The sequence below is a fragment of the Aspergillus udagawae genome (genome assembly GCF_001078395.1).
Source record: "Aspergillus udagawae IFM 46973 DNA, scaffold_3, whole genome shotgun sequence".
NCBI lineage: Eukaryota > Fungi > Ascomycota > Eurotiomycetes > Eurotiales > Aspergillaceae > Aspergillus > Aspergillus udagawae.
Genome location: NW_025091266.1, coordinates 4063123 through 4076798, shown reverse-complemented (window position 1 = coordinate 4076798; position 13676 = coordinate 4063123). Strand labels below are relative to the sequence as shown.

The following is a 13676-nucleotide window of genomic DNA, read 5'->3' as shown; positions in this document are numbered from 1 at the left end:
TGACTTTCTTCTTTTCCTCTTCATTTTACTCCGTATGTAGACAGGAAAATAAAGTATCCAACCAGTGAAGTAGTTGATTTGATGCAGATAGTCTGGATAACGGTTGCTGGTCGAACCAGAGACAGAAAAGAAAAAAAGGAAGACAATCAGTCACATGATTAGCCCCAGCCTTCATCCCGGTGACCACAAGGTAGTAACCATGGTTCACACAGACGCAGCCGTGAACTGAGCGAATCAGAGCTTGGGAATCTGACCTCGGGCCTCTTAGCTCAAGCTCTAGACTAGCCTCTTAGCCTCTTTGTCCGGTGCCTAGGATTAATTCAGTTAGCTTGAACGGACACCGATACGTTGACAGAGTTCTTATTTATTATTTGATTTAATCCGTACTTGAGACACGAGTTATCTTGTGGATTGAGCAAACACGTTATTAGAGTTCAGCTGAACCTAAATCATAACTTTGCATTTCTTACGGACTAGCTACTAGGAGATAGGAATACGGGTGGCCCATGAGGCTAAGCCCCATGAGTAACTGCCGGGAGCACCAATCTGTCGGAGTCGGGGGCGTTGTTGAGGGAGATCGGGGTGGCTGCCACGGTCAGTGTGACAGGTGGCCTGAACATTACCAAGTCTCAAGTACCTACCAGTACCTTGACGCCTTGAGGCTGTTGTGGCTTTTTAACAATGTATGTGCAGCAGTGCAGTGCCCTGTGCAACCGCCACATCCATCCTAGTATTCAGCAGCAGTGATGAGTTACTGGTGATCAGTGATGACTGTTTTGGATTATCCGAGGTCAGACTGCTTTGTCTCTGGCCCTTGACCCTTGACCCCTTGACTTTAGACCCTAAACTTATTATCAGGCTACTGCAATGACTTGTCATTTCGGCCGGAGGATTGCAGCTCTACCTTGCTAGGAAGTGCTCCGTGCTCCCCAAGGTACGGAGTACAGAGTTCCCCCCTCTCATATCCATTTTTAACCGACAGCCCCTTCCTCCAGACTATCTGTACTCTGTATATATGCACATGTCCTCACTTAATTCAGATCTTAGAATAGCTGATACCCCAGCTGATGCGATCTGATTTCCTCCTACGGATCAAATAACCAATCACATACCCAATTTACTCGTGGAAATGCCCAATCCTGCCGGCCAGTACAGACCACCGAGGCTACCAGCAGTAGTCGTATGCACGTACAAACACACTAGCCCATAACACGCGGCTTGGACCTATCACAGCGCTTGGGAATCGAGGTAGACAAAGGAGCAAGCACCTAGCAGAAACCACCATCAGAGGACTAAAGCTAGTTATGCTTTACTCTAGAGTCCAGTGGTGGTGATTTAAGCTACGGCCGGTCACACCTACTCCGTACTTACACCTGTTACCGGCCGGTCGCTCCGACATATGAATATCAATCTGAGAAACCAAGGAAATGTGCTCTGTACGCGGTGTACGCTTGTCCACAGTAGTGTCTCCATAGTAGACGTAACTCTTTTCCGATCGTTAGTTGGCGTTTATTATCCTGCAGGGTTCAACGGTCAGTCACAACCAGTTTATTTCTGGTTATACATACGTATCTTTATGTATTTATATTTCCTCTGGCTTAAGCAACGTCGGATCTGACGAAAAGTGGAATTTCATCTCTACGGAATAGATGATACGCGAGAACTGATATTATCATCTATACCTGTAGTATCCTTCGTATAGAATATAGAGAAGTGTTCTGAGAACCTGTCGAACCAGGGTTCGTCCACTGTGGACTGTGGACTGGCCAGCTGGGACTCATGCATCATGCAAGGATCTAGCGGGGGGAATCGTTGCAATGCAACAGCGTCACAGCGCGGAAGGCGGCTGGACTGGTTTTTGCATTTGCTCGAATCATTTGCTGGGTCTGACGCATAGTGATATCCTGTAGATACATCCTTTAAGTGCTTTCGGTGAGATCGTGAGATCAGATATCATTCATTCATCTTGAGTGGAATAAACGAGGACAAGGTACTGCAGAAGCATGGAAAGAAGGAAGAGAAAGACTTGTAAATGCCAGTAAACCTGCAAACTGCAGATTCTGGATTGTCGAGACCACTCTAGACTCACCCTCGGATCAACAGGGACAATCACTACATCTGCACAAGTATGGAGTATCGAACGGTATACATTCCTGGAACGATATCTGCCTAATCTCGAACCTGGTGATTGAGGCACAACATCTCGATATTGCGACCGGACTGTTCACTCTTAGAGCAGTCTACCTCGTCAACAAGAGTACTATGCTCATGCATCATCCACATATACATCGTACTTGTATCGACTGCCCGGGTGATCGTCTCGCAGCCCCCTCTGTCCCTTCCCGTACACCCTCTCGCGCGCTGTCAGGGCCTCCGCCTCCTGCGCCGGCTGCTCCGGGTACAGCCCTCGCCGCCTCAATTCCGGAACCAGCAGCTCGACCACATCCTCAAAAGTCCCCGGCGTCGACACATGGCCGATGTTGAACCCGTCCAGATCCGCCTCCGCGATCCACCGCTCCATCTCATCCGCGACGGTCGCCGGGCTGCCAATCGCCACGGGGCCCAGCCCGCCGATCGACGCCTTCTCCGCCACCACTCGCGGCGTCCACCGCGGGATGTCCTTGCTCGTGGTCGTGAACGCGTCCAGGATACTCGCGATCCGGCCCGCCTCGGCCGAGTCCGCCGCCGTGATCTCCTGGTCGAGCGGGATCCGCGAGATATCGATGCCCGTCCATCCGCTGAAGAGGACCAGCCCCCCAACCACGGACGCGTACTTCTTCAGCTCCTCGTATTTGGCCTGGGCCTCCTCGTCCGTCCGGCCCAGGATGGGCGTAAACGTCGCAAAGATCTTGATCGAGCGCGGATCCCGCCCCTTTTCCGCTGCCAGCTGGCGAATCCCATCGACTTTGGGCCGCAGCACCGCGGGCGAGTGGCTCGAGACGAAGATTGCCTCGGCGTGCGTGGCAGCAAAAGCCGAGCCCGCGGGTGACGTGCCCGCCTGGAAGAGAAAGGGCGTCCGCTGCGGGGACGGGTCGACAATGTGCGGCGTCTCAAGCGTGTAGTATTTCCCCTTGTGCTTGATAGTGCGCACTTTGTCCGGGTCGATGTACGAGTCTGTCGCCGGGTCCGGGGAGACGGCGTCCGAGGCCCAGGAGCCTTCCCACAGTCTGTGCTCGTCAGCCATTGTCGTTCATCCATCAAATCACAGTTGATATAACACACTTGTACAGCACGCGCAGGTATTCGTCCGCCTGCCGGTACCGCTCATCATGCTCAATGGGACTGTCCAGCCCGATGGCCTTGAAGGCCGCCTTCTTGTACGAGGTCACAATGTTCCATCCGAACCGGCCCTGCGTCATATGGTCCAGGGTTGAGAACCGCTTAGCCAGCAGGAACGGGGCCTCCGAGGAGGTCGATGAGGTGATCGCGAAGGTCAGATGCTTCGTCACTGCTGCCATGGCCGAAATGGGCTGTGTAGTCACATCAGCATCCCACAAAACACTGTTCTCCGGGATTGGCAAAGACATACAATCGACGGATCAGTCACGGGCCATTGCGCTGCCCGGCGAATGCACTCGTCCAGCTTCCCCTGGTACGTGTCGTGTCCTCCAAAGGTATCAGCCAGGAACAGGGCGTTGATTCCGCCCCGCTCGAGGAGCTTCGCCAGCTCAATCCAGTACTCAAGGCTGCGCTTCGTGGCGGATTTATCGTTCGGGTTCTGTGCACGATTCAGGTCAGTCAAGCCGAGGAAGCAATCAGCTCACGTTCTTACTTTCCATTGCCCGGGGGATAAGTGTCCCACAGTGCTCATATCAAACGCATTCAGCAAAATGTGTTTTTTGCCGTTCTGGCCAGTGGGTGCACTACCCGCGCTATCTCCCATTTTGACTGTAGATTTGGAGCGTTTCTGTCGACTCTGAGCTTCCTGATCCAACGTGCTGACAGTAGATATACACAATCCTTCACTCGTCCTCTTCAATGGGAGACACATAGCTTCTATGACCCCGCATCCATTCGCCATTGCTTGTTATCATCACGCAAGACTCGCGCGGAGAACAGCCGCTATGAGATATTTCCACGAAATGATTCGTCATTATCTCCACAATATTCGCGACCTGCTTAATGGCTGCTTCTGTACGTGACTGTGTAGGCAGTTTCTCCTACAGTGTGTGGGTTAATAAGCATTGCGCGTGCGGTGGTGATGATCCCATCATATGTGTTGATGTTGTGACATAAGATTGGGTGAGTCGGTCTAAGTCGCCCGAAAAAAATCATTGATGCGAAGATTTCCTGTTTCATAGCATTATCACGTTTGCAGGGTGATCTTCCCAGCATCCAGTGGCGTTTCATCGTTCGTCTACATACGACCCGTCATACATATTTCCATGCTGCATATCTACCATCTCTATTCTATTATACTGAGAAATTATATCATCGTGGGCATCTACTTCTCCGGATAGACCTGCAAGATTGGTCGATCTCCAGGCTCAATGTCCCTCGTTTCGTCTGAGTCGCTGGTGTAGGAGTCGCCTTCCGCTCTTTTCAGGTTTCTCCTGTAGGCTGTTAGAAATAATCAAGGAACGTGTGACAGAGTGCATACTCCTCTCGTCGCGTGAAGAACTGAATGACATGAGCCAGTATAATCAAGCATATGGCGTTACCGAGTACGAACGAGTACCCTTTAGTGAATCGAGGAGCCTCGACAGTCTTGAACACCAGCAAGGGCGTCCAAGCGGTCGTTGATTGCGAGACGGCATTCAAAATGATCAATGCCACCGCTCGTTCAACAGGCGAGTATCGCAGTTGACTGTTAACCCACCCGTAGAGCACACTGGACATAGCGACGGCAGAATAGGTTGTGGCAAATGCGAACCAGAGCGCGGACTGGGGAACATCCCATACGACGAGTATCACCAGCCCGATGATGTTCCAAGTGTGTGCGATGGTGATAGCCCAGGCAGGGCCGAACAAAAGATCCGATGAGAAACAAATGAAGAGGGTATAGAAGATCCCCAATGCTGGAGAGATCGCGTTGAGCTCGTTGATGCGACTGGTCGAGAATTTCTTGAGACTTTTCAGCCAGAGCAGATAACCTCCTGTAGTGGTGTTGACGCTTCCGTTCCAGAAGAAAATATCCAGTAGGAGTAAAGCCCAAAATCTCCAATTGCGACCAATGTTCAAGAGCGCCTTCCATTGGAAATGTTCCTGGACACCATGGCCTGCTCGTTGAAGCCGCTTTTTGGCGAGATCGATATCTGCCTCTTTGAGAACTAGTCTATTCGGCTTGTCAGGAGTCCCGGGTAAGATTAGAAATCCTAGCAAGCCAATGGGAATGGTGATGATTGCACAGATAATGTACATCCATCGCCACCCTGCCAGGCCATGGACGCCGTCAAGCCTAGCCGATGTGCCAGCTTGTATTAAGCTCGATGTCAACGTTCCGAGAGTGAGACCAACATAAAAGCAACCGCCTCTACGGCCGATCTCATCCCCGCGGTACCAAGATCCTGGACGGCAAATGTGAGTTTGTCGTTTTTTCAAGGCTTGCATGTTTACCTACCGAAAATGTAATGCATGCCCGGGAAGAATGCAGCCTGGCTTGCTCAGTTGAGACCTTAGGAGAATCATAGATAGGATTCAAACCTCAAACCATCCTACAAGAAATCGGTAAGCCATCAACTCCCCGTACGACGTCGCTCGATACTGCAGCAACGTAAACACGCCCCATGAAATATCCAAAGCTGGAATAACCCAGGACATTGGAAATTTGGTGAAGAGATATGCGAAGGGGATTTGACCCAGAACCGCGCCCACGGTGTACATTGTCTGCAGATGAACGAGGGCATTACCGTGCAGGTTCAGATCATCAGAAAGACCCGAAACATAAGCATTGTCTGAGAGTAGGATTAGTCTAGTTCCAGTATGGCTCATTGATGACCTACTTATGTTGGATTGGTCTATATACTTCGTCCAGTACGCAAGAAAGGCATATGGAACAATCAGAAGATCCAGCTTGAAAATCAGCTGCCGTTCCTCTTTCGTGTCATCGTCTGCAAACCACTTGATGTGATACCACTTTCTGCGTTGCTCTGAAGCCATCGCAGCAGTTTTTCTGCAAATGGAATTCGCCGGCGATTACTACTAGCCTGATGATCGAGAAGGATAGTTCTATGGGCCACGGTAGGCCTGACAGAAAGCCTGTGAAGGGATAATATATCGACTCCATTGCAAAGATGCCACCCCCGATAGTAATTGCGTGACGACCTATATATGATGCTCGACGGGTCGTGGAAGTTTCCTATCTCCAGAGCTTTGACGCACAGAGCGTGGCCTTCGTGGACGAGCATCCTGTGTACAAATTGGAGAGCCAAGGATCGTGTTAGAAGGTGGAGATAAGACGTGCTCGTCTAGCCTGCGCAATGCGATATGCGCGCGCATACTGCTCGTTTCGCTTTCTCGCCACTGGCTAAGCCTTATCATCCGTCAAGTTTGACTTCTCATTATCGACGCTTGAACCTGTTGACTGAAGATATCTCGCCCAGCGCTCGCGCATGAGTCTGGGCCGACAATGGTGAATCTTCTTTCTCCCAATTGCCACTTCATGATTCCTCATTAATCGAGATAATCAAGAGAGCCAATTTTTTTGGCCAAGATTAGCGTCTAGCCAGGTCCCCGGAGAATAGGAGAAGCGCCATCTTTGAAGGGCAGCTGGCTTTCAAATGTGACGCGGATATATATTATCGGCAATACTCAGAGCGGGGAAAGATTCATCATCGGCAGCATGGACCTCTTCAACCTCGAAGCTTAGAGCTCTCATATCCGACCGCCTCATTAGTCCTGTTGACCTAGATGTTGAGTGTTTCGACGACCATGTTCATTCAAATGAACTACCTGCGGTGGACGGTGGAAAAGCCACCTTCGAGATCAAACAGAACCAGAAACCTGCACAACATAAATACGAGAAGAGCCATTTATTGACATCTCTGTGAGTACATGTATCTTTTGTGACTTTCTGTGGTCCATTTTCTTGACGAAGAACGAACCCAATGAATGTGTACTCCGTAGCCGCGGTCGGAAAGACAGCAAAAGGAGCAGGTGGGTAAACAGAGCGTGGAATTGCCGGGTGTCGTTCCGATGACGTCGATTCAGCGGGGTCGATGGAAACGCAAAGCAACCAGATCGTCAATTCTCTCTCCGAACCAACCCTCTACCTCTTTCTCTGGTCTCTGAACACGGTGCTCGACTGCTTTCATCAATTGCGAACCCGTTCCGAGCTATATCACTGTGCGTTTGCTCTCGTCTCCATTCCTTCATGCCTTGCGGACAGCTTCTAACTACCCCTCTCCGAAGGTCATTCCTCACATCCGTGAAACCTCGCTCCCTCAACACATTCAGACCGCTCCACTGTTCATCAGTCAACATGTCCGGCATTAGCAAGGCTTGCTGCTCGTACGTGATTTGCAATTGGCGTTGTCATAGCAGAGTGGCCTCAAACTGACCACATTCAGTATCCCCCCCATTGTTGCCCAAGGCTACCAGGGCAAAGGTGAATACAAAACAATCAATAGAATGAAGACATGTACGTCAATTGTGAACATAGATCCGGAAGCAAAAGAGCCACTGACATATGTTCAGACGTTACTGGTCCCGAATCTGCCTCCAAGGCCATCTTCATCGTCTACGGTGGGTAATCGTCCAATGGTCCATCCGTCGCTGCCCACAGACAACCAGCTAAGAGTGACTTGGAAAAACAGACATCTTCGGCTTCTTCCCTCAGACAATTCAAGGTGCCGATATCCTCGCTACCTCGAGCGAGCAGAAATACCGTGTCTTCATGCCCGATTTCTTCGAGGGCCAACCCGCAGACATCAGCTGGTTCCCTCCTCACACCGAAGAACACAAGCAGAAGCTGGGCAACTTCTTCCAAACCAAGGCTGCTGCTCCAGCAAACCTGCCTAAGATTCCACCTTTCGTCTGGGAAGCGAACAAGCTCGCTCCCAACGGCAAGGCCTTCGAGTCCTGGTCTATCCTCGGATACTGCTGGGGTGGAAAGATCGCATGCTTGTCCTCTGCTGAGGAAACTAAGTTCAAGGCCGCGGTGCAGTGCCATCCCGCCATGCTTGATCCCAATGACGCTAAGAATGTCACTATTCCCATGGCCATGTTAGCTTCCAAGGACGAGAAACCCAAGGACGTCGAGGCTTTCGGTGCCAACCTTAAGGTTGACCATTATGTGGAGACTTTCCCTACCCAGATCCACGGCTGGATGGCGGCTCGGTCGAACCTTGAGGATGAAGAAGTCCGCAAGGAGTACGAGAGAGGTTACAAGACTGTTTTGAGCTTCCTTCAGAAGCATGCTTAAAAGATCAGGGCTATGGTGGAGGGCGTAATGCTAGTATCTCTAATATATATGAATGACGAGACAAAATGATGAATAATTTAAAATGACAGTTTTTCTATCATGCTTTCCATAGTAACTAAATTTCAATAATTCTCTCGTGTGGCCAGTAAACAGAGCTGTTATAGAGCCGGACTTCCAGATCCGGAAAGGGGCACCGAATACTCCACTCGGTCCTGAAAATGAACGTCATCGTTTATCCGCGGCTCTCTCCACTTCTCATTCTCAACTCCTTGCAACAGTTAAGCCATCAAAGCATCGATTGATATTCGTCTTGTCTCTTCTTCTTTTTATGCGACCTTCTTCTATCCAAACAGTGATGGATGGTCGCTGCTATTTCTAGTCTTGTTTTAAAACATCGCAACGTCTTTAGCCGATCAGGTGGCTATACCTAGATTGGATCGTACGATTTGATTCATCATGTTCATGTCTCGTCGAATTTTTTCATGACACCAGGCTATAAACTCCTTATCGATATTCCATAGATGACTGGGACTATATAAGGATCCTTTTATCTCTACATGATTCTGCTGATGCTATGATGGATTAAACAACATAACCGCCACTCTCCAACATTAGCGTAAGTAATCTGAAACCTCATGCCCCTCTTCTCGTCAAGCTGTCAATATCCATCGACTCGCAAGTGCCCCTGATACCCATCAATACTGAGAATTGACCTAGACCAAGATGCATGTATTATCTGGCAGGCGTCGTTCAGTTTCGAATGCGACGCCTTCTGATACCGGCGCGAGCAAAGTATCAGAGAGCTCGCCTAGGAGAGCTTCCTTCTCGCTGGAAAATAGTCGCGATCACAGCGCATCTGGCAGAAACGCGTTGCGTAGCCTTTTCCAGAAACGTGGCGCTGCGCCAGTAACGGAAGATGTGTCGGCAACGGATGTACCTCGCGCGTCAATTGAGAAACACGAAAATGTGAGGTTTACTTTACTCGTAGCGCTCCTGGCCAAGGCTGTGTACTAAATTCTCTATCAAGGGTAAATCTACCACGACTCCGAATGCGCAGTTGATAAAGAATTCAGGCAGAGAAGATCACTCCTCGGCCTCTTCTAGAACGAAACATACACATCATTCGGTCGATCACAGCGAACAGCAGGATGCGTCAAATTCTACCACTGACACTCTTGCCAGATCTCACAAGGCACATGTTCACGAAAAGTCTCCGTCCGAGACTCATCTCAACAGAGATGATATTCATGCCATATTTTCCGGGGCACCATACTTCCTTCTAGAAAAGGGCAAACATGGACTCTGGTATCCCCAAGTAATCTTCCCATGGGATGACCATGACCCTACGATTCAGCATCTATGGGACAGAAAACGTCTTCCTCATCCTTCATATACCGTGTGCACCCTTCATGCCCATCTCCCCGTCCCCGAAGGATACCTTGAAGGTGACGCTCCTCTCAACTTAGACAGCTGGAAACGAATCGGTGCACCAAAGAGAGCTACTTTCGATATTGGTGTATTCGAAGTCCCAAACATGCTTGCTATGAGCGGGATCGAGCCGGGAACTGTGGGCTTTCGCCATTTTCTAGAGCTTCCAGTGGCTGATTCGGTTCGATTCGTTCCCACGGGAAAGCCCCATCTGCCGGCTGATCTACTGCACATTCATACCCTACCAGCAGTTGAGGCTGACGAACTTCTGGAACATTACCATGAGCCCTACTCGCAGTGCCTCGATGGTACTATACATGATCGAAAATTGCTTCTTGGCGATGGCCCGACCGCCTGGAGAAGGATTGGTCTGCGAGATATCGATTTCAAGGCCTTGGTCGACCGTCTTGAGACCTTGAGAGACCTGCGTCACGAGTTATTGTATGAGAACACGCAGAAAACGATACTCGATGTGGAAAGCGCGCATGCACTCTACAGCGATCTATTTACCAAGTTTCTTCATCACCCACCCCGATGCATGCTCACGGATCTCGACAGCCAGCACGGCCTCAAGGCTGAGATCAAGGCGTTGACCACGGTTTTAGCGACACCAGGAGCATGGTTCGACTTCAGTCTCGTCGAGTGGCGTTTCCGCATCGGACAGCTTCTCTGGGAAGCTCCTCCCCATGTGGACGCCGACTTCTTTGATCCAAGTACCATTCACAAGCCCTGGGCTTACCCGGGCTTGGAACAGAAATGGTTTCTGATCCAGATGCTCCTCGCCGCGGAGCTACTTCTTCGCCTGGACGCCGTTGTCAAAGTTGGGCTGGTTGAGAGCTCGAAAGATGTCAATGTCTCGGCCCAAGATGTGAACCATTTCGATAAGCTACGCAATCCTAAAGTTGACTGGGACTTGGTGGTGGTGCGTCGCTTCTTCGACAGTTTCAAGATCTTCTGGGGCGATTGCCGATCCACTGCAGTGTCGAATACTCTGTCGCAGGCGTCAACCCAGGAGAAGTCGACTCCCAAGGCTCGTCGCTTTTCATTCTTTGATAGCATAACACGCAGGCACCCTGTGCCATCTTCACCTCACCCCGACGTTCACGGGATATTCAAACTTACACCAACTCGTATCGAACAGCAAGTTGAAGGGCTTTTGGCGTTTGCCGAAAACATCGGCTGGCCTCGTGTTGATTTGCTCAGAGAGACTATCGCATCGAGATTACGGCACGGGAATTCGGACCAAAAGATCACCGACATGTTTACCCGCCCTGTGCGTGATGCTTCAGTGGAGGACCATACGGAACGAACCACCAAACACGACATGTTCAAAAGACTCGCTACTCGCCGCTTAGTAACGCTCAGCGGTCCTTCCAGCGACCCCAAGTCAACGATAGGTGGTTGGATCACGAGATGCTGGCTTTCTGGCTTTGTGATTCCTGGCAAGGCGATCAACCACTTGCTCATGGCTACAATACTAGAGAATGATCCGAAAGCCATTGCAAGACTCGGATCGGTGGCCAATCTATATGGAGGATTTGCTCTCAATGGAAAGAGCTGGTGGAGTCAAGAATGCATTGTTGGCCGAGTACTCTCCGCCCTGAAGGAAACCAAGGCGTGCATGGGTTGGATTGGCAGCACGAACATTCCCAAAGAGTATCAAACTCATGAGCCCCTTGACGATACCTGGTTTGAGGTGATTGTTAGTGAGCCGCCAACTGGTCTGGGAAAACCCCGGATCAAGCAAGGAAACAAGATCTCCGTGGAGTCGACACCGCTGGGACTGGGGTCTTTGGTCAGTGGCGAGTTTACTTTGCCGGTGGACGATTTACCTGATGCAAAGTCACCGGTGGATGTCAAGTTTAATGCTTTGACTTTTTCTACAAAGGAAGGGCGGCGAAATTCAATCCAGCATGCAATGGTGGCCCGCAAGGCAACGATGAGTTTCTCGCTGAGGTCGGGCTCAAGCACGGCCCCATCAGATGTTTCCTTCCCATTAACGTATAACGTCAATTTTGTGACGTCTCATGCGTGCCGTTTGCCTCCAGGGTTAGCGTCGTACCAGCACAATGCGTCACTTGATAGCGAAGACGACAAGCGCGATACGTCGCAGTCACTCTCTGCCGCCGAAGCCTTCTCTCTCAGGTACGGGCGGCTTCCCGGCCACCCACTGCCGAGCTCATACAGGTACAAATATCTTGCACTAGATGCCTTGCCAGGTCCCGAAGGATCAATGATAGCGAAGGTTTTTGAGCATGCAGGCTTCGATCTGACGGTTGACGAAGTGTTTGTTGTCGATGCTCGTCGATCTGCTGAGAAGGAAGCATTGGCTAGATCATGGTGCGCTTCTGTTGGCTACGACGCCATCATCGGTCGAACTGGGCGGACATGTCTAGGGTGCTGCATTAGGGAAGCTCGGGCTCTTGCGGTTAAAGTGGTCATTCGCGTGGGTGATTAGGGAACTGCCAGCGGGGAGAACTGGCTCATTTAGACGGTGATTGATATTCTTGATCCTTTGGGTTGGTGAGAATCGCTATGGTATCTGCAGCTTCTACAAGACAAGATCTTTTATTATCTATAGTAGCCTGTTACGTCATAGTCATGATGGGATCACGGTCAGAGAACGCAGAAAGCTGGAAGCACCTTGACCAAACCAGCCCCTTTAACCGGTTAATCGTTTAGACGGGCAAGCTCGAGGATATTGCCAATGCAACCATAAGGTTGCGGAGAATCCGAGGAGTGTGGTGTATATGAGAGTACGAGATTGGGCCACAAGGTCCATGGCCAATGGCGGTCCCAAACCCAAAATGCAACCTTCCCCTTCGGACACCAAAGCAAGGCATGCGATTGGACCGACTCAGATGCCACGTTCAGGACGCTTTAGTGATGATGGTGAGAGACACGTAAGGGTGGAGGAGGAGCAGTCAAACTGATCAGAGCATGTCTGCATGCAGTTAAGTGCCCGAAGATGGTGAAACAGGCCAGCGTGCGCCTCAGACAAACGCACCAATTGAGCCCATGGGGCCGCCAAGAGGCTTGCCCTCGCAGATATCTTCCGGTCTGCAAGCCATAAGGAAACCTGAATGAGTGACATTTTGCGCTTGGGGCGCTCGACGTGCTTCTAACACGAGAAATACGGTACGGAGTATTTTGGCATACGGCGTTAGAATGATGAGATGTGCACACCAATGGCGAGTCAAGCTTCTTATGACTTGCATGGTGTTATTATATCTAGGATACAGCACTTTGGCTTCGAAATTCTCCGTCGCGTAGGAGTACACTCTGTACCTAGTCCGGGCCCTATTTCGGAGTAACCTCTAAAGTGAAGACATAAATTTCGCCGAGCCAGTCTACGAAAGCCCATCGCTCTGATTCCACGAGTTGAAACAGTAACTCTGGCGTAGTTCTTTCTATCTGCATGGAAAATGAGTTCCCAGAAAATCTCGGTACCTCTTGAATGGCGCACACAGACAGATCTCTAGAAATAAAATAATAAAAAAAAGATTAGGATACCGAAAGACATGGCACCAGCAAACTCTGGGACACAGCATACAAGCATACGCCAGTCTCATTTATTGTCATTGGAAAGAAGGCGAATAAGTAGCCTACGGAGTAATTTCCGGCGCAAAGCCGTGACTTTGTTTTTCCCAGCCTTTCAGGGTCTCGTTAGGGGCAAATGGCTACCCAACGGAAATTGACTGCGCACGTGGGCACCAGAGAGAAGGCCATCGTGTCATTACCCATCAGTCCGTCCATGACAGACCTAATCCTCGTCCAAGTGGGCTCTACTGGCACGGTGCACTGCAGGCTATGAATCTAAGTCTGAGTCTGGGTCTTGACGCTGTTCTCTTCCTCTCATGAAGAGAGTCTCTACGGAGGAAATAAG

The 13676-nt window shown here is 50.4% G+C and overlaps 5 protein-coding genes across 5 annotated transcripts; 2 read left to right on the top strand and 3 right to left on the bottom strand.

Annotated features, from left to right (window-relative positions):
- Positions 1–2266: 2266 nt before the first annotated feature.
- Aud_005260 (xenobiotic compound monooxygenase, DszA family) lies at positions 2267–3883 on the bottom strand (the record flags this gene model as incomplete). The annotated part of the gene is made up of 4 exons (XM_043290190.1): positions 2267–3167; positions 3223–3470; positions 3530–3718; positions 3773–3883. The coding sequence occupies 4 exons, from the start codon at positions 3881–3883 to the stop codon at positions 2267–2269; spliced, it is 1449 nt and encodes a 482-aa protein (XP_043146125.1).
- A 561-nt stretch (positions 3884–4444) lies between these two features.
- Aud_005259 (MFS transporter) lies at positions 4445–5550 on the bottom strand (the record flags this gene model as incomplete). The annotated part of the gene is made up of 2 exons (XM_043290189.1): positions 4445–4553; positions 4601–5550. 2 exons carry the CDS (start codon positions 5548–5550, stop codon positions 4445–4447), a joined length of 1059 nt encoding a protein of 352 aa, XP_043146124.1.
- An 87-nt stretch (positions 5551–5637) lies between these two features.
- Aud_005258 (MFS transporter) lies at positions 5638–6099 on the bottom strand (the record flags this gene model as incomplete). The annotated part of the gene is made up of 2 exons (XM_043290188.1): positions 5638–5894; positions 5943–6099. 2 exons carry the CDS (start codon positions 6097–6099, stop codon positions 5638–5640), a joined length of 414 nt encoding a protein of 137 aa, XP_043146123.1.
- Positions 6100–7420: 1321 nt separating this feature from the next.
- Positions 7421–8362, top strand: Aud_005257 (dienelactone hydrolase family protein; the record flags this gene model as incomplete). Its single annotated transcript, XM_043290187.1, has 4 exons — positions 7421–7449; positions 7509–7579; positions 7636–7683; positions 7755–8362. 4 exons carry the CDS (start codon positions 7421–7423, stop codon positions 8360–8362), a joined length of 756 nt encoding a protein of 251 aa, XP_043146122.1.
- A 723-nt stretch (positions 8363–9085) lies between these two features.
- Aud_005256 (uncharacterized protein) lies at positions 9086–12248 on the top strand (the record flags this gene model as incomplete). The annotated part of the gene is made up of 2 exons (XM_043290186.1): positions 9086–9328; positions 9390–12248. 2 exons carry the CDS (start codon positions 9086–9088, stop codon positions 12246–12248), a joined length of 3102 nt encoding a protein of 1033 aa, XP_043146121.1.
- Between the last annotated feature and the right edge of the window lie 1428 nt (positions 12249–13676).